Below are 26514 nucleotides of genomic sequence, written 5' to 3' on the forward strand. Positions count from 1 at the left end.
AAATTAGTCTTCATTTTCTGAGCCCTTACAACTCCTCCTCATCTCTTTCTCTGATCTACAGTCTCAGCTGCCACCACGCATTTGCTAGTATTGCCAAGTCATATTTTCATGCTGTTGTTTGGCATTATACACAATTACACATAACATTTGAGCAGGTCTTTGTAAAAATAGATGTAACTTATTAGTTGCCCTTTCTGTAAGGCACAGAATTACCATTAGAGCATCAAGACTATTGTTACCACATTGCATTCTTGTGCTCTCTACTGTATACGTTCCTCTGACGCAAAGTTTTTTGTGGATTTTTTGGGGTTTTGGGCTTTTTTTTTTATTTTAAATAAGGACCATTTTTCTGTTGTGTGTTTTTGCACAATGCTAGTGCAATGTAGCTGCTCTCAGTGCCTAGGATTCCTTATAACACCACAGACAGTGATCTGAGAAGAGAAAGCCAGAACTAAGCTGTACTGGTCAGTTTGCATTACATACAGGAGATTCCCAAACTTAATTCTGGAATCGGAAGCCTAGCAAACAGACACTGCTATCCCTTTACATCTAGGGGCTTTTAACTTTGTACAAAATACATTTACATGGAAACAGTTACCTGATTAATAGCTCCCAGCATCTCTGCTCTACTGGCGACTCGGGCTGCATACTGGCTAAGGAACTGCAAGCTTTTCTGCAACTTCTTAATAATCTCCTGCGCTTGGTTATCTTCTTCACACAAAGGAACTAAAGCCTAAGAGGCATATTGGTAAGAAAACTGGTGTGAGCTATTAGTAGAGAAAGAAGGGTGAACCCCACTGAAGGCACTGAGGGGTTGTGTTCATGCCCACACAGTCAAAAGGTCACATCCAACATCCTCAATCAGTGTAACTTGATACAGACCTCCATATTTCTCATATTTCAACTGCATCACTTAAGGACTTTGTTCAGATTTGCTTATAATGTTTTACACACACATGCACACATCCTAAAAAGAGCCTTAGTAAGAGAGACACTTTCACAACTGTTCATCCCATCCACCCTACCGGCCTTGGCCAATACTAACCTCTAGCATCTTTAGAGCATTTGTGATCTCCTTTTTCAAGTTTTCTTCAGCCAAGTCTCGAGACCTTTCTTCAAGCCTCACTCTCTTGTCCAAGGTAAACAAGTCACATTTAAAACCTAAAGACAACCTCAGAAATTCAGCCTGTTGTGGGAGAGGAAAAGATTTCAGAATAATTCAAGTGATGCAGAAGCTTTTACAGTAGATTTGGATACTGACATGACATTTGGGACTATACCCCACGAACAAAGTTATAGGAGAGATACAGAAGAGAAAGCAAACATGGCCCACTTCCACAAAGCCAGTCTTCCCATCTGAAGGGAGAAATAATCTGCAGCCAGAATAGGTGATATTCTGGCAACACGCAGTGTGCCATCTGTGTCTTTTGACAAAACTGTCTTAAATCAGCACATTCTGCCTGGGAGGAGGTCACAGCTATGCTCCTTCAAGCTTGCAAACAAATGATTTAGTAATGACAAATCTTTTGTTCAGTTTTACAGATTGCCACCTTTTCCCATCCTATCCCTTCCAAAATTTCCATTGGGCTTGGAAAGACAGATTTCAGAAGCCAACTTATCGAAATACAGTTTAAGCTACTCAGCATCATTCTTTTATATACGACAAGATATTAATAAGGGCGTATCAACAAGATCTTTCTGTTGTCCGAGATACTTACGGATACAAGCAGTCGAGACTTACCTCCACTTCTTTCTCATTAGGAGAGTCACTGTAGGATAAGAAGAAGCAACCATGTAACAGACCACAGCTTTAAATTCATACCTGCAGGTGATCATTGAAGGTCAAAACACTTACGGCTCATTTTGCTTTGTTTTATCTGCTTTAATGCCGCCTGCAGTAGGTGAACTCCCTGAGAAGAGAGAAAAAAAGTTCTTAGACAAAAGTGAAAAAACAGCTTCCCAAAAACAGCGTGTGAAAGTCTTAAGCTCCAACAGAAGCCACTGTTAAAGATTTCCAGTGTTAAGCTCTTGCCAGTAAAAACAACTTGTGTACCTCAGGGTACATTAGGGTTAATGTCAGTAAGACAGCACAGCACTGTCACTTGTACAAAGGCCCAGAAATTAGTTGTTTAGCTGGCTTCAACTGGCATTTAATTAGTACAGGAATGGTTAATTATAGGTTTTGGTTTAAGTCCCCAGCCCATAGGTTCAGGATGTTAGGTGATACTACAGGATGCTACATCACTAACTTTTGGTGAATTCCAAAGGCAAAAGGTGAGGTGCTTAGAAGAGCAGGGATGCCTAAGCACAGGGATGCCTAAGCTTATCTATATCATGTTACCCCAAGCCCTAGCTAGCATAGGGGATGCTGCTTTACAAATCTGTGGGGAGAGCAGGCATACCAGAACTGTTTCAAATATACCAACTCCTTTGCAACTCCTAAGAAATTTTCCCTCCTGTCTAGAGGAAGATGGAGCTGGTTAGATCAGTATCTGTAGAAATCGGAGAAGCAGGTTTTGCATGATAACATTTTCCTTCTCTCCACCTCTAATCCATTTTGATCTCTAACTGCAGCTACTATTCCTTAAAACAAAAACCCCTCACAATAATTGGTGTGGGGCAGGCAGCTCTCCGCACCTCTTTACGCAGGTCTTGACACAAGTGACCAAAGCATGCACTCCAGTGAGTTACACGAGTGTGTTCAGCAAAAACCTCTTACCTTTCCTACTGGGAACCACAGCTGGTGCTTCCTCACTCTGCTCTTTATTATTTTTCTTTTCCTGGCCCACCTCCTAAAGGCATATCAGAGAGTAGTTATAGCAAGGGAACAGCCACAACACCACTGGAGGGGCCTGTCCCCTCCTGCAGTGTTTTTCTTTGTCACTGCTCAGCCAGAGCAGTTCTATCTTTCACTGTCACTAGGACTCCTACCGGGTCTTGCTTTAAAATGTTTTGAAATGCGGTTTTTTGTTCTTCCATCACGGGACAGAATTCCTTCTTGGACAGATCCACACCTGGGGAGAAACATTCCCAAAACCAAATGTAACGATAAAAACAAAACAAGCCTCTAACACCCAATGTACTAGCCATGGACCAACAGAGCTGAAAGAAATTGCAGCATGTGCCAGGAGAGGCCATTAAGAAGGAGAAGCAGCAGCAAAGAACGCTATAAAGACATAAAGAAAGAAGTGTGATGATAATTATGTTTGGCTTGGAAAAAGTCCCAATAAGAAGTGTTATATGTCTACAAGCGAGAATATTACTCCCGGTTGTAGTTGCTCTAGTTGAAGTTGCAAGAGTTATAGTAATATTCCCTTGGACAAAAGAATTTCATTATTTTGCTACCAGCATGGGGTGGGGGTTTTTTTGTTTGTTTGTTTGCTATTGAAGAGACAGTTTATAATTAATTTTTATTTGGAATTCTATAAGCACAGGAATATGTAAAAAAAAAAAAAATCCCATGCACAAACTAATAGGAGACGTGATGAGTATTTGTAATTCTCTCACGTTAAGGAATATCCGATGATGTCAAGCAATAGATGCTACTTCAGCTGCTGTTACAGAGGAGCTTGAGCACAACCAGGTCATGAAACGCATACAGTTGTGGTATTTCAGGTGTCCATAAGCTTCAAACATAGTCTGACACTTGGACTGCCCTTTGTACCCAAAATCTGAACTAGCAGGGTGTTGATAGAGCCACAAAGTAACTTTCTTTCCCAGAAGATGAGTGATGATGAACTGATACATTCTGGAACTGATGATGCCCGTTCAAATGCAACACAATCTTTCAAGTACTGCAATTTAGAAAAGCTTTAAAGCAGGCAAAAATAACCTTTAGGAAGACAGCTATTAAAAAGATTTAAAAAGGGAAATATTTAAGAAACTGAAGAAAGTCTGACAGCCAGACTAATTTCTTGTGTAGCAGTAACTCTGGTAGCTATTTATACCTTTTAGAACATCTAGAATTTTTTTTTTCTTTTCTGTTTAATTTAGTCATACACACACACCCACACAGATGCAAGCCAAAGAAACGGCACAGGAAAAAAAAAACCAAACTAAACACCACACCTTCAGGTTTGAAGTGCTTTCTCTTTTCATCTGTCACATGAACAACAACCTCTGCTTAGCACTCCCTTTTGTCCCTGCTGATTTTTGCAGCAGCCCTGCATATCTGACCAAGAACCTTTAGAAGAGACATTGTGTGGTACTAGCAAAAACCACAAGTGGAGATTCATCAGCATCATTCTAATACTAGAAACACTTTCTATTCAGAGGTGTACAACAGGCAGCAGGATTCTCAGACTTTAAAGCTATTTGGACTCTTTCTGATCTGTTTTGCATATCTGTTTCCTCCTTGCCAAAGGCACCTAAGACCACATATGAAAACTAACAGTAGAGGCAAATTAGTAGCAAGAAAATACATTTAAGTGAGGGGACTAAATTAGATTTCAGGAAGATAGTACTAAAGAAAGAAACAAAACCAAACAAGAAATGATGACAAAAAGTTTTATATTTAGGTAAAGGTTAAAAAATGGTAACAAGCATGCACATGTATTCTGTGCTGCTTATTCAGATCAGCTTTTTCAAAAATAGCTTAAATACACTGTGTACACATACCCCGGTTTTGTTTTGCTTTTAGTTTTTAAGTGGAAGAAGCACCAGCAGATCTGGCAAGAATAGTTCTTCTGGGTGTTTATGGCTATATCGAAAGACAGAACCATACACAAAGGCCTCTATCCTCATCTCTCCTCTCAACCCATCCCAGCTTCTTGTGTGCTGAGCATCAGTTTTGAAAGAGAGGAAAGTGTTATTTAGTCTGGCTGTGTCACTGAACTTTTTAAAGCCATGAAAACATTCTCTCTCCTCCCAAAATTACCTGCGGCTTAGTACCCACACAATGTTTTGCCAGCTGAGCAAGCATCAAGATTTTACTAAGTTATTTCATGTTTACTTCTTGCAGTGCTGTAGGCTACCGGCCTCCTGCAAGTAGGTAAAGTCTTATTCCTACTCAGAGTTTCAGGAAGGGTTGAGAGCACTCGCAGGCAAAAGTATGTCCAACAATAGAAAATCACAAGTTATCGTTTAGTTACTTTTCTTACTCAGCTTCCTCACTTCAAAGATGTGCTGGAAGCAAGACGTTTCCTCAGTGCGGGTGTGCAGGTGCACTGCAGCAGTTACTGTACCTGATACAGGACCAGCCGGATCCTTATCGTTGTTTTTCTCCATTGCTACGGAAGTTGGCACATCTTCCTCTTTTTCACGTGAGCACTTAGGTGATTTTTTCTCCATAACAAGGCAGCCTATGAATTCAGGCAACAGAAGACAGAGCTCTTAGCGTTCAATAAATGCACAGACTTGAGCATATCTATTTCCAAGGCTTTCTGTGCAAAAAGTTCACACGTCTGCCCCAAATTAAGGGCTTACCTGTTACTGGTGCAGTGCTTTCCAAAGAGGATGTAAGAACTTCTTGGGGTGAAGTTAAGTGATCACTGCCAAAATAAAATTCTTTCAGATACTCATCCATATTATACAATCTTGATGAAGGCTTTTAAAAGCTTGCACAAAACCTGACCTGGATGGGATCAGACTGGCTGGTAGTGTTGGCTCTGCACAGTCGATCTTAATGAAAAGAGAGAGGAGTTAGTATCAGGGAAAGCGTTACCATGTGAGTAGAAAATTTGTATGTCAAAGTTTTAATAATTCCCCCAGCTGTGCCTAAATTATTTCGGCTGTGAAGAACTAGATGGCAAGTGCGTGCAGATTCATCTGGTAGTCTAAAGCCACCCATATATACAGTATGTAGCTTAGCATGTTATCATCATTAGGAGCGATAACCATGTTTCTGCAGAAATCTTATCTCAGGAATATCATACTTAGAGATGTATTTTGGTTCCTGACTTCATGTTTTGCTTCTAACACACATTTTCAGAAGACCAACGTACATGTTACCACACCACTGTTCTATCTTAATGCTGTGCATCAAGATATATCCATTTTCAAGGTCTTGACCTCAAACCCCACAAGTGAGGTGCACAGAGCTTCACTCAGCTATAGATGTCAGACTCGCTTAGATAAAGAAAAGTGTTACTGTTAACCGCTCGACCAAGCAGATGATTGGAACACAGAAAACTTTCATGTTGTGTTGTACATTTTAGCGTGTGTCTTTGAATGACACTAGTTTTCAATATTATGTATAACAATTACCTAGCCAGTTCAGAAGGCTTCAGGCCTCCTCCTTTGTATGTAAACAGCAGAGGAATTCAGCAGTTAAAGGCTAGTACGTAGTTTTGCTCATGTTCCTTTAGCCGCTACAGTGCGATTCTAGACCAGAGTCTTCTCACATCACAGACAAAACCAACATCCTCTTAAGTCTTTTAATATGGCAAGGGAGATACTGAATGGGAAATATCCTTCTTCCTCGTTTCACTCTGGATAACTCCAGCTTGCTTATTCAATTGATAGATTGGTCTCTCTTTATGGGTGAAAATACAGGGTGAAACAGAGGTTTAAAGGGTTAAGTCAGTAATGACTTGTGATGAAATCCACCCACTGCTGAAGAGGAGTGCTGAATAGAGGAAAAAAACCCAAACGTATCTCCAAGCAGAGAAGGTATGAAGCTAGCCAGCTTTGGGTAGCTCCCTACATATCAAGTGTCCAAGAACACTATTGAAGCGGGGGGACACAACAGAAAAACCGTATCAGCGAGTGATCATCTATGTTCTGGTATCTTCCATTTCCCCTCAAACATCCTCAGAGGACCCAGGAAACCCAGCAAAGCTGAAAAGGTGACCAAGGCCCCCTGTCACTTCCGAGAGCAACCGACTGCTCCCAGCATCAGTAAGTGCCTTATCTCTCCTCTCCACTCCTCCACCCATCGGAGTTCGACTGCACTCACAGAGCCTTGCCCCAGCCAGCCGGATGTTTCCTCTAATGCAAATCCAGGCTATTTTTATTCTTATTTGAATTCTCTATTAAGCTTAATGAAGTACAGCATTTCATTTGCCTTGTTCAGACCATTAGGTCTACAGGAGTATTGGAGAAGAAGGTGAAAATGAATAGCATGTTGGAACGAAAACAAGAGAAATCTAAATGGCTTTTAAAACAAATACACACACCCCACACGCACCACCCAGCAAACAAAATACCTTGCATCACCTGGAACTGACTAAAACAATACATCATTCTACATGCCCTCTGCCTCCCCAGGTAATTGCACGGTCAGTGCTTTCTGATTGCAATGAAGGAGAAACTTCAATTCAGTTTTTAAAACCCCATGCTGGCTATTAGGATTGTGAGCTCCCATGGATTGCACAGGGTACACTTAAAGAGAAAAAACACCACCACCACCACCCCACATTCTAGATTTCCTAAGAAAATCTGTTTCCACAGGACATTAGAGAATGGTTCTTCTTCTTAATAAGAGGAATGTGTCAAAGAAGTTCCTGCAGTACAATCTTAATCACTGTTTCCCCCTCCATCCCTTCAATTCGCATAATAATCCAAGGATCCTCTATCACAGCAGACAAATTCTGTCCACAGTCTTGTATAACTCCTCCCAAACAAGCATTAACATTTGGAAGGCCTATCATCTGGTTTTTAGACTGTGATACAACTTTCACATTTATAAACCAAAACAAGTATAAAAAGCCCAAGCTTCATCTGGCTCTCACAAGAGCTCCTTTATTAAATAGCCCCTGAACTCCTACAGTGACAACACCTTGACAAAATAATTTGAGTTACTTACATGCTGAAGGGCTCGATCTGCTCAAACACATCTGCAACCACAGTGTAATAATAATAAAAAAAAAACTAGGGAGACTTTTCCTATTAAACAAGGATATTCAAATTTTGCTGCACGTCACAGTTTTTAGAACAGAAACTGGAGACAGCCCGTTTGCCTTTTCTCTGGGGCAAGCTTTAACATTTTAATTTTCCCCCTCTAGAATAGTCACACGGAAAGTTTATATAAAAAAAAAGCAAAAATAGAAAATGACATTTCTGAGCCCAGCTGGAATTACAGAAAGCTCTGGAGCAATGAAGCTCAGGCATTTCAAACAACTTTGCGAAGCTGTGACTTTCCAGAAGGACTGGATAAAGCAAAGGCCCTTGAGATTCTCCTCTTTAAGGTAGCTTAAGTAGTAGCAGCACAAGCTAGGAGTTCCTCACCTGCTCTACCCCAGCCGAGCAGTGTGTTGAAACCACAGGCAGTCCCCATCACTCTTACTTTTTACCCTCACTGCACTTTCTGCCTTGATTTGCCGCTACAACCAGACCACTGCTGCACTTGCAGCACGCACCAGCTAGTGTAGGTCTGAGGTTGCCTGCTCATCAGTCTTGCAAAGGTTATTTCCAGGTTCACAGAAACCGCTGACCAATATTCTTCCATCACCACCGCCAACACCAATACTGGAGTTTGTAAAGCTAATTAGAAACCCTGTGTGGCAGGGCTGAGGTCTAGATTTGAATAGTGAGTATCGTGGCACTGAGCACAGAGCACAACTAGGTGTGCTGAGCTGCAGCTCATCTTGCTGCTGCCACGAGAAAGCTGACTGACAGCTCAAGCTGTAGATGCAGGATTCAATACAGCAGCGAAGGCATATCTGAGCACGTCAGCTGAGGAAAGTTTTCGTACAGCAAAGATATCGTTTTTCAGCTGTTACATGGTAGCTGTGGGACAAAGTGCAGAGAAAGGCAGCTTTCACAACTAAAACGTCCTGTGGCTTCTTGCAGGTGGATAAAAAGAGCAAAAATCACTCACTGGCAGAGTTCAGTATTGCTGCAGAAACAGCACTGTCTCAAGCCTGTTTAAAATACAGCTAAAAGCATGACCCAGATGAACATCAAGACGTTTAGGTCTGTAGCTACAGTATGCCAGCGGTGTGCCCAAATAAAGGGACTTCCCCACACAGAACAAGATGTCACTGCACCCTGCTGACTGATGCCAGCTCCATTCACCTTGGATTAGTGCTGATTTAGAGCTGCTCAATCTGGATCCGAGTAAGGCACTAAATGCTTGAACCTGTTCAAAACCACATCTCAGGCATCAGAGACAGCACTCACCTCCGTAAGTGAAGAGTCCATCATTGTAATGGAAACGGGAAGGTCTGCATCAGTATAGTTACCAGCAGAGAATATTTTCCACCTGGCAATACACATTTTATTTGCATATTGCCCAAACAACAGTGAGATATATTGCCCATTTTCCTTAAGCACATAACAACTGAAGTCACCACTATCTGTATAGTCAGACAGCCGGTCTCTCCGAAAAAGAAAAATTCATCACTAACATCAATCCCTCCTCCCCCGAACAGCAAGAACCACTACCAGTCCTTCTCCCAACCTCCTCCACACTGCATAGCTCTGCAGAAAACCAGTGGCAAAAGCTTCAAGAGCTGCTGAGTCTTTTGCTGCAGACTGCCTGCCCCTGCATCTTCAGGAACATCCTTATCTTTTAAAATATTCACTGACAATAGTAAGCTATCTTTCATAATCTTAAGCTGTTCAATCTCTATTTTAAAGAGCTAAGGAGACAGCTTGATAAGCAAAGACCTCAGAACTGCTCTAAACTCTGCAAAAAAAAGGTGTGACTCCTCAAAGCCAATAGGATTTTGGCTCCTAAATGGGAGTGTCAGTTGTGAGTTGAATACTGAAAATAGACACAAGAACGCCTACATCATGCCTCAGTTCTCCAGCATGAAATGGAAACACCATCACTGTATTTGGCTGGTGGTCATACCAACAGTTTCAGTAAAAAGTTTTAATATTATTTTTGTGAATAGAAGCAAAGCGTTACCCTGTAACACCATTAGTTGATCACCAAGTGTCCAGTATTTCCTATAAGAGATGCCCTGCTGTTGAACTCAGCATGTGCTGGGGATACAGCTTTCCCTTGGAACCTGCTAGATTCTGTGGATTCTTCCCACCCTCCACCCAAAGAGGTTATTCTGCCATCTTACCTGCACCCTACTGACGTCACATCTGAAGTGGATGCGTGTCCCAGATCGCAGCTTTCAAAGGTGCCGCTGCCGGAGCTCTGCCTACAAGGCTGATCCCAGTCATGCACAGGAGAGTTATTTGGGCATGAGGTTTCCAAGGTCAGAGCATCTGTTAAGAGAGACAAGCGTGAAGAGTGGCTGTCATTGGCAAAGTTGGATTTAGTCACCTGGCAATTTTTGACTAAGTCTAAAATAATCAAGAAGCAGACCAACCAAATACAGATTTATAATAAGGCAGCCTCCGTCTTGGTGTGAAAGGGTTAGGTTACGTGGCCTTAACATATCTTGCAGATGGACAGTGTGCAGCACCTGGGGATGAGGATTTTCCATCAGTCAGGATATAGAAACTTCCACGTAGGACAGCTTTGTTGTAGTGAATTGTTTTGTGTGGCAGAGAGGGCTGGGAAATAAATAATCTCTTCTGTATCAATATTTGATTGAGAATACCTGCCTTGTTTGTGACTGGATTGTAATATTACAGCAAGTTGCAAGAACACTCCGAGTTGGCCCACTGAAACAGCCCTTTCAGAGCAGCAGAGTGCTCTTATAAGGAGCACGTGCAGCCAAGCAAGATCTTCTTCCATTTCCCCCAGTATGGCGTAGAATTACATTTGAGCATTTTATAGTTTGTGTGAGAAGAGACTCTGTGGTGTACCAGCTTACTGCTGGAAGAAATGCTTTGTCTATAAAAGCCCAAATGCACTCTTTAGTTCTGTGGCCCTGCAATGCATATCTGTCAGTGGTTGCTTTTAATACTTGTAAGGCTTGAGAGTTACAGGGAAGTACGACACCTTATGAATGCAGGAGAAATCAACAAATACAGTTATGTGATTCTCAGTAGCTATGTTACCTATTCAAGTTTTTAAACCAGGTCTGACCGCAGCTCAGTAACGAAGTAGCAGGACATTGCTGGCTATCTCAGTGTGTGCCAGTCAACAGGATGAATGGGAAGAACATAACTCAAGCCCTCTCAATCCAGACTGGCAAGCATCTTGTCAGGAGTATGCTGGGATGTATGACTTACACCAGGAGTTCCTTAAGCTTTTGGGCTGTTCCTTACGCTGTTAGGCTGACAGGCAGCCACCTTTTCAGGCTTTTAATTGCAAGCATTCAAATATGATTCAGCCTCCTGGATTACACGCAAAAATAGGCTAAAGCCAACAATAGATTTTCCACACTCTACCAGCACGCTTAGCACCAGTGATACTGTTCTATACCACCGATCAACTCTTCCTATATTTCAGGAGAGAGACAGAAAAATGGCCAACACCACCAGGTCTTACCTAGAAGAGGTGTACTACGCCAGCATGAAATATCCGAGGGCAGTGTCCTGGGAATTTCAGTGCACAGGGTGGGTCCTTCACTCCACAGTCGTTTAGAGCAATGGAGCTGCTAATTGAAAAATAGAAAGTGCTGTTGTTCAATCACGCTGAATATATTAATGCCACCAACTCCCCCCACACACACACACGCAGTTGCATCTGCATAATGTAATACTAACAGTTATACAAATACATCATCTGTTGCTTTTTTGCCTAGAAAAGTTCACATCCTTAATGGGCAGAACAGATACAGGAAGCGTTAGAATAATTCAACTTTACATTTGCAACAGACGTGTTGGTTCAACCTAGGTCTGGAACTAGATACTACAAAACCAGGCAAGATGAGCAGGACAGGAGAAGAAAAAAGAAAAAAAAAAACCAGACCAAAAAACCCCAACAAAAAAACAAAACCAAAGAACCAACCAAACCCTGTGAAAAACAAACAAAACATGGGAAAAAACACCACCACCACCAACCACCACCACACAAAAAATCCCACCCTTCCAGCCAAGCCAAGCCAACCAGACAGACTGAGAAGGGGAACATTCGTCCAGTGTCCAGCACCTGCTACGCAAGTCAGATTTCCCTCAGCAGGAGCAGAAGGGCAGCTCCAGTTTGGCTGCATGGAGACAAAGCACTGCCCCCACCATCCCCTGCCCCTCCATGCACACCACGTGCTTGCTGTTTACTGCTGAAGAAGTTCCATCTGAAGATGGCTAGAGGAAACTTCTGAAGCAACACGCAGCTGCATTTGACCTAATGTTGCTTAAGTGATGAAAAACGGAAAAGAAATTGGAAGATATAGCCCCATCTTCAGCCTCTGATCCTTCTCAAAATGCAATTTATCTAGCGCCTGTATTTTGTCACAGTGACTGTTCAGAAGCAATAGGAAACTGGTTTTGCAATAAGGTTTTGAATATACTTTTGCATGTGTGTATACATGTACATGGATATATACATAAATATTTATCTCTCAAATTATTTTTATTGAATGTTTAACTTAGCAAAGTTTCTTACAAGGAAAGTTATTTGTTTCGTTCAGGTCATGAAAAAAAAAAAATTAAGAACAAAACTAGTGTCCCATTTTAACAGGCTCAGCAACGGTCATATCAAACACTTACCTTCCCTTTTACCGGCTCAGCTGATGTGGGCAGCAGACTGTAGTCAGATTCTAACTCTGCACAGCACTGTTGCAATAGAGCAGGCAGACGTAGAAAGAAAACAAAACAAAAGGTAAAAAAGAGAAGGAACACTACTACTGATTATGAACAAAATGGAATTCTATCTAATTGAACTATTTTCACCTATCAGGAAAACTATGCTGTTGTTTCCCCTTGTGACTTTCAAGCCCTTAATTCTGTAGACCTTTATGCACAAATACAAGTTTTATTCACATACAGCTAGTCCACAGTTTTGATTCTGCTCCTCTGATGCCCCTGTTACAGCCTAGGATACATTTTAGGGTCTTCTGTTTGTCTTTATAAATACCTTGGTACTCTAGGTTAAATCCAGACCGTTCAGACCCTGAGCTATAGCGTTCCATACTAGAGCTCGTTGGGAAAAAAGTCCTCCCACAACATCTCCCCCTCCACCCCCTTCCAAACTTGAAGAAAGCGTTTTTATTCAAAGCAAAGTACTCCAGAGTTATATAATTTCCAACATATTTCCACAGAGGGGCACAAAGGTAATAACTCTTTCACTGCCTATTCAATGTCTGGATACTGAGAAATATTTTATTACAAGATTTTAAACATTTGTTTTCAAGACTGTCTGCAGAAGAGAGGGCTGATTGTCGGGGACAAATCACTCAACGCATCAGGGAAAGCTTCCCTCAGCCCTCTTTGATATGATCACCAACAATTGCTTACAGTGGAGACCAACACCACACCTGTAAGTTCTAGCCCATTTTTTCCAGAAGGCTGAAGAAGGAAAATAATAATGTGCAGATCAGTACATACAGTTTACTGCCTCTACAGTTATGTACACGTTAGAAAAGAAGTCAGATGCTGCCAAATTACTTGCAGTTCATCTCAGCTGTAGATGTCCTTCCACCAGAGCACCTCCTCCTGTGCAAGCCTACCATTTCTTCTCCCACCAGACAAGCATCATACCTGACACAGCAATTCACAGAGTCGCCTTTGAAGCAGCTCCCATCGTAGTGTATTAACAGTTGCTATGAAGAAACAGTTACAAGTCTTACAGGGTTCCTTGTAAGTTGATAACAAGCAGTCAGATGTTAGCGTCTTTAAACCTGACTGCTGCCTATCACAAGCCCATTGCACTTTGCTTTATACTTACAACACTTTTTCACAGGAAAGAGAATTTTAAAAGTGCGTTTTGTTTTGCAAGTTCCAGAAAACACTGGGCATTTTTTTGTGGTTACATTTCCCCTTGCTATAAAGGGGGGGAATGCTTCCCCACATCATCAGCATTAAGGTGCCACAGTTCCCTGTGGAAATGGACGACTCCATTACAACTTACTGGAAGAGGAGCATTTGTCCTTCCAATTTGACATCCTGTACAGAAGTTTTCAAGTCAATGGGCTTTACGTTATACTTAGAAACATTCTTTGTTCAAATTTGGTAATGCCAGGGCCTGCCTCTGGTGACTTCTACCTTGATATAAGTCTATCATAGCTTTTGTACCGCAGCTAATAATGGGGGTTGGGTGGGAAAGGAGATTTCATTAGCACTGTCACCTCAGTGCCCAAGCAAAAATTGAAGGCAGCTCTCAGCGGCTCATTCAGCTTTTTCACTGGATGAGGGCCGTAGCAATTAGTGGCAAGGCATGATTAGACATCTGAAACACAGAAGGAGCTGTGCCAGGCTGACTTAGGTTGAAGTAGCTTCCTTGGTCAACAGGTTCCCTCATTTCTCATCTCATCATTGAGTGGGGGGAAAATAGGCAAATGGAGTGGGTAGGTGGGTGGGGAAGAGACTACACCCCAGCCCTTCAGTCAGAAGGGGCACTAGACCTGTCTGGCTTTTATGGGAACCAATATAAAGTATTGTCCTCCCCCACTCCCATCCTTGTTTGTTAGCCCTGTTCTTCATAATACCTTGCAACTTCTCTACACATTTACCAGTTTATTTCTATTTATCTACAGAAAGAGATTTCTGCAAACTACCTGGAGTCATTTAAAACCAAAGTCTCAGCCATTTTCAGGGTGGTGGTGATTTCTGGGGGTTTGTTTGGGTTTTTTGTTTTGGTTTGGTTTTTTTGAGTCACAGTGGCACCAGTCTCTTCCACATGTCTGGGGTTCTCTCTCTTTTCATTTACTCTAGCTCACTTTTCAGAGAGCTTTGTCTATTCAGAGCTGGAAGATGACACACTATTTCCATTGTTATGCCTCTTGCTAAAAAACCAACCCCACAGTTTGAAGGAAGAAGTAAGCATGAAAGCAACATGAGCACACACAGACGTGAACAATGCCGAAATACTGATCAGAAGTCAGCAAGCACACTCTGGAGCTGTTTCTGCCACATCAGTGCATAACAGTTGTGCCTTAGAGCTAAGACATAGGGTCCTGTGTAATTTTTCTTACAAGACAAATTGTAGTTTCACATAAAGTTGTTTACAACACACATATATATTGAGCATCCGTTACATTGCCCTGGGAAATGCATGCCTGAGGCCAAACGTTCAGCGGGCTCAAGTCAGCCAGCATTTTTTTTTCCTGTAAGTGATACGCACTCCAGAACTTGGAAAGAAAAAGCCACGTGTGCTGGAATCAAACCACTGCATTCTGTAATTGCCCAGCTTTTGAGATGTTGATGTTAGCAAGTGAGCAAGAGGTAGTATGAAGTTTCCATGGTTCTGTAGCAAAAATTGCACGTGTAGAATGCAATGACATGATTGCTTTCTACTATAGAGAACAGGCTAGTACCATGCAGCTATTCAAAAACACAAAGCAAATACAAGCAGCATGCAGAACATAAAAACCAGGTCCCTTTGGTACAGGAAGCTTAAGAAAGACAGATGAGTTTGTTAGGAATAAGGTGGACTATTCAGGTGTGGGAACAGCAGCTTCGGTAAAGGAGTGCCAGTGCCACCCATGGAGTCACTAAGCCCTCCTCCTAGGACTGGAGATTTTGTTAGCAGGTTCTGCAGCTTTGTCCAGCCCAACACCCACTCATCAGGATCCCACCTGATTCTCAGCCCAGATGCCATGGTTGCAGATCTCAAAGTAGAAGGAAAAACAGAATGAAAGAAAGGAATAAAGAAGAAAAAAAAAAAAAAAAAGACTCCACAGAGTAATTTTACCAGATTACTTGCAGGTCAGTCCTATTCCCCCTTGCTATAGACTAAACCATAAAGGAATTGCCCGTGCAAGAGTGAATGCTGGCACACTGCCAGTAGTTACTCACTTTTCTGGTCTTCCACCTTTTCTTGAAGCAACTGGCAAGTGCTTGTTAGAGCTGCATTCACATCCTTGAGTTTTTGCTGCTCAGAAATGGCTTCCTCTAACTTGCGTTGCAAGGATGCGGCTTCCTCACAAGCAGAGTGAAAGGCTTCAACTTGATCCTCCGCCTAAGCACAAAACAATATTTAAGAAAAAAGACGGGAAGGAAAAAAAAAAATAAAGCAGCCTCACTAACACAAGGAGTCTCTACAGTTCATGTAAATGAAACCAAACTGCATCTGTTCTTTCTCAGGAAGTGATAAAGCTCCCTCTGAACTTCTGCATTTTTACACTGGGGTGGACTGTGTATGGAAGCTATTTTTGGGTTTTTTTTTTTCCTCTTTTTTTTTTTTTAAGCCACCACAAATATGCAATGCTGCCTCTTTCATCAGCAAACTGTTGTCACCACCCCCTCAAATTTTACTTCCTCTGCTGGTTCCACTTTTGCAATGAGGCACTCCATTCCGAACATGCGATTTCCTTTCCCAAGAGCAGCGATGCATTGTACATAGCCTTTTGCATCTGCTTGCTTGGTTTCTGCGTAGAAGGAATTAGACTGTCCCTTACCTGTTTGCTGGCATCCTCCAGCTTCTTTGTAGCTTTTTGCAGCTCTAAACCAAGAGCTTCTGCCTGGCGAGCAGTTTCTTCTTGTAACTGTTTGACAGTTTCTATCTCACGTTGCCTGCGGGGTGAGAGAGCACAAACCACAATCCGTTACTGACATTTGAGAGCAGGCATGCCTGGGAGATGACACACACTAGTTGTTGAGACATGCATCAAGAACCGCATTCAGCTGTTACATTTTGCAGCTCCCCAGGATCCAGCACCAGGGATTTCGTTCTTGCTAAGCACAATTCAACCCAGTAGGCAGACAAGGCTTTTCTATAGCAGCTCCAGCATTAGGAAGGGGATTGAGGTTTTCCCTGGTTTCTCCTCGGCTGAACAGTGCAATGGCTGTGCCAGCCCCAGCCGGCCAGGTACCAAAGTGAAAGCTTGTGGAATATCCAGAGAACTCTCAAAGAGCAAGAGCTTAGTGAGGCAAACTTTTGCAATTTGGTCAAAAGAATGCACTGTCTCATGGTTTGGGAGAAACAGTAATCGGATATAGAGTCAATCATTGTAGAAAAGATACCCTGGAGCTATTACTGCAGATACACAGCTCACAGCTTCATCAGGTTAATTTCCCAGTGTTTCAGAGGGTATTTCACTTGACAGCAAACAGATGCCACCAAGACCAGTGCTAAAGATGATGGCTTTCAAGGAACCCCTTCTTTTCCACTGTATAAACCCTTTGACCATTTCTTCTCTAACTCACCTTCATTTTGTTTTTTCCTTGTTGCTACCACCACAAACAATTTTGATACAGAGAGGCAGCTTTAAGAAACCAAACCATCAGTATTTTTATCAGTTCTTTTCTGAGAGAAGGGAGAGCATGTGGGAGGTCTACATTAACAACGTTAAGTGGAAGATAAGTCAGGCAAAAGTGTGGTATGACTTCTCTGCATTAGCTCTCAGGGATGCAAAGCCCTAGGAAGCTGCTTACACCCCAAACACAGGTAAAGGCATGCATGCAAAAATTTACATTTAGTGTAGGATAACAGAAGGCTGACATTATGAGTAAGCCTGGGTTCCACAAAGAAAACAAATTCAGATTAGTTGTTCTGACAAAAAAACCTTGACTAGCTGCTTTCCTGAATGTCTGAGGAGAGGAAGGATGGCAGGCAGGCAGAGGTTTACACTTGCTGTCTTTTGCTGCCATATTTGTAACATCAAAACTCATAGCAGGAACCATGTGCCAATAAACTAAAATTTAAAGTTACATTTTCATATTTGATGAGATAACTCATTGAAGCTATACCCTTGAGAAGCAGACGTTGTATCGTCTGGGGCTAGCAATTGTCTCCCAAAGCAATAATACCTGCAGGTATATATTTTACAGGCCTTCTGCTTCACACAAACCCAGCAGTTTGTTTAATGGTTGCACCTGCTAGATAGGCAGTGCCCTCTTGGTTTAACTGCTCAGTCTGTGGTCTCCTTGGTGTTTTCAGAGACATCTCCAAGATCGTATGTTACTTCATACACAAACCTTAACTCCCACATAATGTAATGTCATGCTAAAACCAGATCCACTCTCCAAAACAGCAGATAATTTCCTCTGCGAAAAAAAGTCTTCGGAATTCAGTGAACTTTGTCCTACGAGACAAAAACCCTAACCCAACCCAACCCCAAAACACCACCCCCCACCCCCCCGACCAAACAGCTAAGCAACCAACAAAAAAAAACAAAACAAAACAAAACAAACAAAAAAAAGACACACATGCTTTAAAGGGGTACCTGGCAGAGAGCTCTTTCCTTACGTGAAGTTGCTCTGTCTTGGTTCTCCTCAGGTTGCTCGCCATTCGAATAAAATCCTTATCTAGGGATTCTTTGTATTTTTCTAAGAGATTAAGTTTCTGGATCCACAGGTGTCTTTTTTCTCCTAGTTCTTGCTTGAGAACCTGTGGAATTTTGAAATTGAGTTGCCATGTGATAAGGAGCAGAGCCAGAAAATAAACCAGAGCCCCAATTTACATGATGAGAATTGATTTCCTTGCTCCACCATTTAGCATCATCACCTACATCCAACACTATCAGCAATAAAGAAGATGGATGATTGACAATATTCTGCCATCTACTCACACAGCAGCTGGCTGGGGAAGGGGGGAGAGAGTGAGAGAGAGAGAGAAATGAGGAAAAATACAGTTTAATAAGGAAGAGATTATAAAGGAGAAATGGGCGTGTGTTTTGTACAAAACAGTGTTTTGTGCAATCTAATAGGTTAACAAAGCTACCTAAGCTTTAAACCTGAGCCTTTTAACTCCTGAATCTGACGGGATGTGGGGACAGACCAGCTAGACTCCTGTCTAGTGTTAGTACTTTAAGACTTTATGATGAAGCACCACATAACAGTTTGCACAAGAAAACGTAAGCCTTCCATATGCTAGTTCAATTTGATAAATGGCTCCTACTTTTTTCAAAAGGTTACTTCTAAGTCAAAAGCTGCTCTCAGCCTTTCTTTCTGGGCAGATCTAGGGTACACAGATAGTCCTCTTCCTCTTTATCCCTTGTAAAACAAATATATGGTTAGCAAGTATTTATGGTAAGCGTGGCAGAAGATTACATGGTGCACGAGGGAATCTTTACAACTCACCCCAGAAAACCTCCATCACAAGATGCCCAAATACAGCAACAAAACCCATATTTCATAAGGAAAAGTTTTAATAATTACCATCTTGCAGGAAGCCCTAAAATTGATAATTTAGAATTCTGTGACCCTTTCCTCAAAGTACAACTAAGTCCACTGGCACCGATTTGAGTTTGTATTACAGCAAAATAAAAAAAAAAAAAAAAAACCTATAAATCCTATTTTAGTTTGTCATACATGCCTAGCAGATGAAATCTGTCCAGGGGATGACCCCTGTGACAAAGGCTTTCAGTTTTACCTCTGATTTGTAGGAAGAAAAAGGGGAAGACGGTAAAAATGAAGTGTTAAGTAACATTGCATCCTCTGTATTTCTCTGAACAGTGACTTGCAGTATAAGTATTGAGAAAGAAAAATCCAGTCCTCTTTCTCTGACCTTGTTCAACTGGACACACAAAATAGAGTCCTCAGCTTTTAAAGAATGCTTAATGAGAGTCAAACAGAGGCCAGGTAAGAATGAGGTTTTCTGGGATTTTGCATTAGTTCAAAGGGGAAAACATCAATCCTAATATGGGCCATGTTACCTACTTGCAAGTTAGAGTCTAATGTTGTTCATGAGCTTCAAACAAAAAAGCGTAGCACATCAAGTATCATGCTACAAAAAAAGAGAGCCTGAGCAGTTTTGCTAGATAGGTTTACTGGGATGACATGGGATGTGACCATGTGCATATGCCCACATCCTGAAGATCAGTTTCCCAGCCAAGGAACAGGCAGCACTTGCTCTTAGAAATAGCATGGGTTTGACACTAAGTGGTATAGGCTTATCAGGGCACATGTGCTACAGTCTTATCTTCCAGCAGGAGAAGGGTGAAAAAGTTTTTACTGTCACCATCTATATATGCTTAAATATATGTATATACACACAAAAAACACAAGCACACTTCAAATTCACTTTATGTATTATAATATACTTTAAAACATATTTAAAAATACTAAAGCCAGCAAAACACGTCCATAATATATTTCACAGGAAACAGTGGAGAAGTGTTTAGGCTTCAAGTGATAGTGCATGGTCCAAGATTTAATTCATTTTTCTGCAAAAGCTTTCTCTAAGGGTAGAAGAAGCTACTCTGAATCTTTCTTTTTTTGGATTTACTGTTGTTCTGCTCCATATACCATATTTCCCACATATCTGACTTGTTCTAGCTAGGTGAAGACAATACGTTTAACATGAAGTCACTTCCCATCCCCATGGGTCCCAAAAGGACGGGACCTTTTATTTTTAAAGAATCTTGTTCTTCCTTGATCCTCTGTTAGCTTAGTTTCCAAACACATCGCGCTCTAGGAGCCAAAATAGGATTAATTTGCCACAATCAACTCCAACACCCACACCAAAAGTGTTTAGCTTCACATGTTTAACAGGAATACGATCCCAACATGAATGGTAAGTTAACAATCCTTTTTCAGCTGTGACAGGCTTTGAAGGAGAAAGTTTTTAGTCAAGACCAAAAAGTTACAGCAATGCACGAGCCAGCAGTTTCCTAGAGCCTACCCAAAGTCACACCAGGGTGAAGAGACTTAAGACGCTTACACCTTCTCCAAGAGGAAGCTTTCAGGATTTACAAAAAAAGAAAAAGCTAAAAAAGCTGGCTGCAGGACTGGATGGCTCCAATGATTGCTCCCGCCTGCCCAGGAAAGATGAAGAGGGCCAGCTACAACACTTTGCAGCACTAGAGGAAAAGAAGGGTAGCTTTCTACTTAAAAGCTAACAGCTTAAAGCAGCACGTACTGTGGTGCCACCTGCTATTACCCAAGTGGGATGAATTGAGGTTTTTGCATCTATTAAGGAGCCAAAAGACAGCAGTAGTATTCAGTTCGGTGGAGTTTTCTGTAGGAGTGTTCCTAACAACAGATTAGTAACAAGGAGCAGGTTAGAGAAAAAGCTACATCCAGTAAGATGAAAATTGCAGAAACCGTGCTGTTACATGGGAGGGGAGGAGGGAACAAGAGCAAGAGAGTTGAGCTGTGTCCACAGACTGCTGCTACCACATGGGGAAGTTATTTTTGCCAGTTACCTTGAGCAAAAGTCTTTACTTTCAAGCCTCACTTGAGGTACGAAGAATAGTAAAAATACATTATGCAAGATTAAGTTGTAAAATACGATTTTGTAGAAACTTTTCCTGTGGAGTGTATCCAGCAAAAGCAGAACACTTTGCCTTTCAAAAGAAAGCAAACCCTGTGAAGGTTTTGATTTGGGAATCTGGTTATAAAGCCACCTCCTTCCTCCTTTTGATGGTGAAAACTGTCCACTACCGTAGTCAGATTCAGAGCACACGGGAAAATGGGTGCTCGGACAGACAGACATGCAGCGGGCAGAAAAGCTTCATAGCTCAACACAATACAGTGTTGTCGTCTGACCTCATTTTGCTCTTCAAATCGACTTACTTCATCTACCCTTTCCTTCAAGCATAGTTTTAACAAAGTGAGATCTTGCACAAGACAAGTCAGGAAAATCATAGCATTTAAGCGAAAAGCAATCATCCCTCCCTCCTCAAAAAAAAAAAGTTACAAAAGATGTTTCTCTCCATACAGCCATCTCTGGCCCCAAAATGGGCTGCTATGAGCTCAAGTAATTAATACACATAGCATGCAGCAGTAAGATACCCACCTTAAGTTTTTGCACAGCCCCACTATTTCATAAAATAGCGGCAGAGAAGCAGTTACTTACCACAAGTTTTCTCTCCCAAGCCTGTTGCATGTTCACATCAGGATCTTTTACCCATTGTAAAGAAGTCATGACAAGCTCCTCTGCTTCAGAGGCTTCCTCTTGCTGGAGTGGGGGGGGGGGAATTTTAAAAAAAAAACAAAAACAAAAAAAACCCAAACCTGGCATTTCTAGTACTAGCCTGATACAATGCTGCCCAGAATTACCCAGGTTATAAGTTACAGCATTAGAGTAGGTGCCAAGTAATATTGCTAGAGTAAGTATACCACCATCTCCACCCCCAAAGAAGCTATTCTTATTTTTTCAAAAGGAGTGAACATGATCTGATTATCAATGCTTGGAGAAATCCTAATTAAAAGGCTGATAGAAGACCACATCCTTATTTACATAAGCTCTACCACTGACCAGGTTTTGCATGGTAGTCTTAAATTTTTCTCCCGCATATTCAGGTCCCTGAAGTAAAAACAGCACTTCACGGTCCAGTGTTTCATCCAGGGACGTCCATTCAGTCTTGGTAATCTTTGAAGAGATGGAAGAGCCAGCTAGCTTATTTTGACATCTCCTTATTACAAACCAGCATCAGTGACATTTAGACTTTTCTGAACTATCCCTGCATTGTATTTACCAGAAGGTCAGAGCTACGGAAACTTGAAGCTTGTAAAAGCTTTTCAAAACCACCATGTCATGGGGATTTAAAAAAAGCAGTCCAGCCAAGCTGTTGAGTGATCCAATGCAAATTTTCGTGTCAGGAATAGGCAAGAGGAAGTCAATAATTAGTTATCTTTATTCAGAAGAGGCTTTACGAAATAATGAATTAGCAGAGCCCTTTCTTGCTTTACAGGTGATTTGGTGGAATTGTGTCTCTTTATAGCATTTGAGAGGTAAACACAGTGACTCACTGTGGCTGTGGGGAGCTGCAATAAGGGACAATACGTTACTTTTGAAACAGAGCTGCCTAGCCAAGCATACCTCTCATTTCTGGGCCTGTAGTTTTAGTCCACTAGTAGACTTTTTTCTGTTGCAAATGCTAACTCTTTGCAAATGCAGCACATGTAAAAGCAAATAACAGCACGGTGAAGTCTTACAAGAAAAATCACTGCAATAGCATATATTTGTTATCAGCTCTGCTGCACAGCTTGCATCTGAAGGGAAGACAACACTGTAAGGAAGGATGGGACTCCATGGAACATCTTTAGGGAAGCGGGCACAGAATAGCTCAGATAAAAATCTGAACCAAAACCATAGTGTACATGCAAATTGTTTTTTTCCCGTAGTTCTTCACTGGAGTGCTGGAAAGCTATCAGAACAGTAAATAAGAGACCAAACTTCCAGTGTTATGTGAAGTGCGTCTGATCAAAAGCATAGTTCCCAAAGGTCACCAAACCACCCGCTGGGTATTCTGCAGAGGACAACTCGAAACCAACAGGCTCAACTGCAGTACTAAGATTTTGTCAGCCTGTGCCAGACTCATCAAAAGGATGCCTCTCCTGTCCTCCTCTGAGTCACTATCCTAAGACCTCAGAAGAAAAAAGCTGGACAGGACTTCTAAAGATCAGTCACCATTGTACCTGCTGAGGGGCAAGGGAATGGTACCTACAGAGAGGTGCTTATCAGAGTTTCTAAAGAATAAATTAGATGAAGACTCTACAACCTTGTCAAGATGCTTACTCTAATGCTTAATTTTCTTTTTCACTACATTAGACTTTGAGGAAAAAGAAGTCTCCCCTCCTGCAATTGAAAACCATTGTTCGTGTCTGGTGTAGGCAATACAAGAAGAAACAGACTGTTAACTTTCTTCAGCATAATAGCCTTTATATATTTAAAACTCATATCTTCTCCTATCAGTCTGTTCTTCTGCCAGCTAAATGCATGACCCTAGCTTTTCCAGATTTACTTCATAGGTCTCTTTTTTTTAGATCTGAGTGTTTTGCTTGCTTTTCTTTGGACTTTCTCCAGTGTACTTGGGACAATACTGTAATATTCACATTCTATGCTTGCGTGCTAGGATTAATGGCTTCGAATTCCAGCGTTATCTAATGATCTGCAGGGAATGAGCTTTGCTCTTCCTTTAGTGATGCAAGACAACTGGGATGAGATTCAGTAAAGATTTGATTCATACCTCAGAGGACTGAGCAAGTTCCAGTTCACAGTGCAGTGAATTCATCCCTTCAGGAATATTACTGTTAAATTTACACAACAATGGGAAACTCAACCCATTTCTAAAAGAAGCAGAAAAAAAAAATACGTATCAGCCCTTTTTGACTTTTGATGAACTGCATTTCCTGGGATTTGTTCACAATACTCACGAGATAAGCTCTTGCTGCATGTGTTGCATGTTCTCCAGTAGCTTATTTTTTTCTGCCCGCAAAGTCTAAAAACATAACATCAGACCTGGTTAGAATGTTACTTTGTCATGCAGAATAAGCATAGGATATGCATGATTTCCCCTCACATAGTCAAAAACTAAACTCGGTCTCATACCTCTATTATTGAGGAACACTCCACAATGGTTAACTTCAGTTCTTTGATGTCCTGCTCCTTCTGCAGAGATTGTGGAGAAAACAACCTTTAAAGCACACAACCTGACAACTAGCACATTGAAGTACATTTGTAATACTTACAGCTATGATGCTTTGTAACCAAAACAACACTATACTCAATCCTACATCACAAAGGTAAGCTGTATGATTTAGGTTTGAGCAGCAACCTAATTACCTAACATAAAAATAGTTGCAAATTTAAAAGAATACAGTCAACTACCTTGCATACGGCTAATGGAAAGCACTTGGAAGACCTTTTCTATGCAACTCCTGAAATTAAGGAGACAGAAAAACTCTTTCCAGGTGCTGTGTTTTAATTCATTATTTACCTGGTTTCTGTACCAGCAGTAGCAGACTAAACTAGACAGAAGCACTCTAGTTTTAGCTGAAAACCTGGACTATATTATGCCTGGCACAAGTTTTAATCCCAACTGACCCTTAAAACAAGTTGCAATGTTCCAAGTTTACTGTCATTAGTTTTCATGATTAAAGGCATAGAGTGTAGGGCTCTGCAGATTAAACACCGCCTAATGGAAGGGCTGATAGAGAACGTATCAACCCTCATGGTAAGACTGAGGAGTTAGTAGAAGTAGTAGCTTTCTTAGCATCACAAACTAGCAACGGGCTTCAGTCATGTTATGCCATTACAATAGAAGACACTGCACAGACAAGCAGAGCATTTCTTAGAGAAAACAGAAACTTCAAATAGGAGTTCTGGTCCTCTCACCCCTTTTACGACTTCTTCCTATTCTTCCTCTTTAAAAAGAGTTGAGGTTTTTGAAAGAGATGAAATGCACAGAAAGCTAAGCAGGAAAAGTGAGGTTATAGAACCAGGTTTCCAGCCTTGGCAGAGACAACTGATGTATGGTGCTGAAGGTTAAAGGGGGGCGGGGGAAGTGTTTTCTATCTTCACATACCTTCTGCAGGCCTGGATAAGAAAGGTTGCCATAATAATTTTCAGTGACCATCAATCCTATCCAATCTACCTTTCAATAAAGAGCTATGAGAGGGTTTTTTTAGCTTACAGGTAAACCCTTATCCTACAGATCCTAATTCCAACAAGCGAAGTCAGTTTTACACACCAGTTTCTTCAAGATTATACAAACCAACCACCTTTATCTACAAGAACATGCAATCTAGCAGTCTGCTTTCAAAATTCCCATTTAGTCAATAGACAAAAAAAGCCTTTTTAAAATAAAAGGATACTACAGAGGCCACAAAAGCTTTGAATCAGTCAAGGAGGAGAAAGTGAAAGCTATTTAAAAAAAAAAAGTTAATTCATTTGTACCCTTAAGCTGCTTCTGGCAAAAAAAAAACCACCCTATTAAAAAACACTTAGCTACAAAATGATTAGTTGGATCACATTGAAGCTAGATTCTCTTTTGTCACTGTTTGACATCAGCTGCACTCATTTTTGTAGACAGCCTAATAGTCAAATAATTCATCAGCTGATTTAAAACATGTTCTGCTGAATAGAAACTCCATTAACCTAGAAGGCTATTTGCATAATTCATGAATCCAGAGAATGCCACCACCCTTATGTAGTCTTACGCCTTTGTTTTCCAATACAAAATACAAGTTTAAAAACAGTGTCAGAAATGCTCACTCTTCAGCAAAGCCTAGATAATTACACCTCAGTAATGAGAAAGGACAAATTTGCTTTTCCATTGGGCTCTGAATCACCATTTCTAGTTTGACACAAAATTTAAGCAATTTAAGTAAGCGACATGAAAGGAAGGATCTTCTGCAGGTACATTCTTCTACCAACTGTTGAAGGAAGTAGCCTTTAGAAGTTTCTGTACATTTTTCTGAAGTTTGCAAGTTTTTTTTATTTTAATAGGTTGCGATTTTTTTGTTGTTTTTTTAAATAAAAGCTAAATCCTGAAACCTTTAGTTATGCTGACTCATAACCAGGTCCTAAAGCAGATCTCGCCTACTTTGAAGCCATTTATAGAATCAGGTTCTGTAGTGTGAGAACAGTAGAAAAAAAAAAAGTGCCACAATGCAGATTATTGCCTTGCCTTTTTACAAATCATCCCATAGTCAGTATTTTCAGCCAAGACAGTAATGAAGTAAAAGCAACTAACCTGAATCAAGCTTGCCTCTTTATTCACCACAGTGGTCTCATAGATATGTGCTTGGATCTAAAGAATGGAAAGATCAAAAATAATTCCAGTCATCAGTATGCACTATAATACGAGTCTGTTCCTATCTCGTACCTGGAAGGGGAAAAAAAGGTATCAAGATTCCTTGCTTAGAAAAATCAAATTCTTCTTTGAATACCTTGCATGGTGTGTTTCAAAGTTCAAATCTTGCACCCAGTTAAAAGTGAAAGCATTCTCACCTTTC

The 26514-nt window shown here is 41.2% G+C and overlaps 1 protein-coding gene across 1 annotated transcript in view; it reads right to left on the minus strand.

The window, feature by feature from the left end:
* LRMP (lymphoid-restricted membrane protein) overlaps positions 1 to 26514 on the minus strand; it is a 36939-nt gene that overhangs the window by 4456 nt on the left and 5969 nt on the right. Inside the window, exons 7-20 of the mRNA XM_009583205.1 lie at positions 26253 to 26309; positions 25083 to 25151; positions 24107 to 24166; positions 21629 to 21730; positions 18054 to 18217; positions 16287 to 16401; positions 15685 to 15847; positions 5184 to 5300; positions 2932 to 3014; positions 2720 to 2792; positions 1856 to 1910; positions 1742 to 1769; positions 1046 to 1186; positions 599 to 733 (exon numbers count right to left, since the gene is read on the minus strand). Of these exons, the coding sequence (XP_009581500.1) occupies positions 599 to 733; positions 1046 to 1186; positions 1742 to 1769; positions 1856 to 1910; positions 2720 to 2792; positions 2932 to 3014; positions 5184 to 5300; positions 15685 to 15847; positions 16287 to 16401; positions 18054 to 18217; positions 21629 to 21730; positions 24107 to 24166; positions 25083 to 25151; positions 26253 to 26309 (1362 nt within the window). The remainder of the gene's footprint in view (positions 1 to 598; positions 734 to 1045; positions 1187 to 1741; positions 1770 to 1855; positions 1911 to 2719; positions 2793 to 2931; positions 3015 to 5183; positions 5301 to 15684; positions 15848 to 16286; positions 16402 to 18053; positions 18218 to 21628; positions 21731 to 24106; positions 24167 to 25082; positions 25152 to 26252; positions 26310 to 26514) is intronic.

This window comes from Fulmarus glacialis, unplaced genomic scaffold (assembly GCF_000690835.1).
Source record: "Fulmarus glacialis isolate BGI_N327 unplaced genomic scaffold, ASM69083v1 scaffold11358, whole genome shotgun sequence".
Classification (NCBI taxonomy): Eukaryota; Metazoa; Chordata; class Aves; order Procellariiformes; family Procellariidae; genus Fulmarus; species Fulmarus glacialis.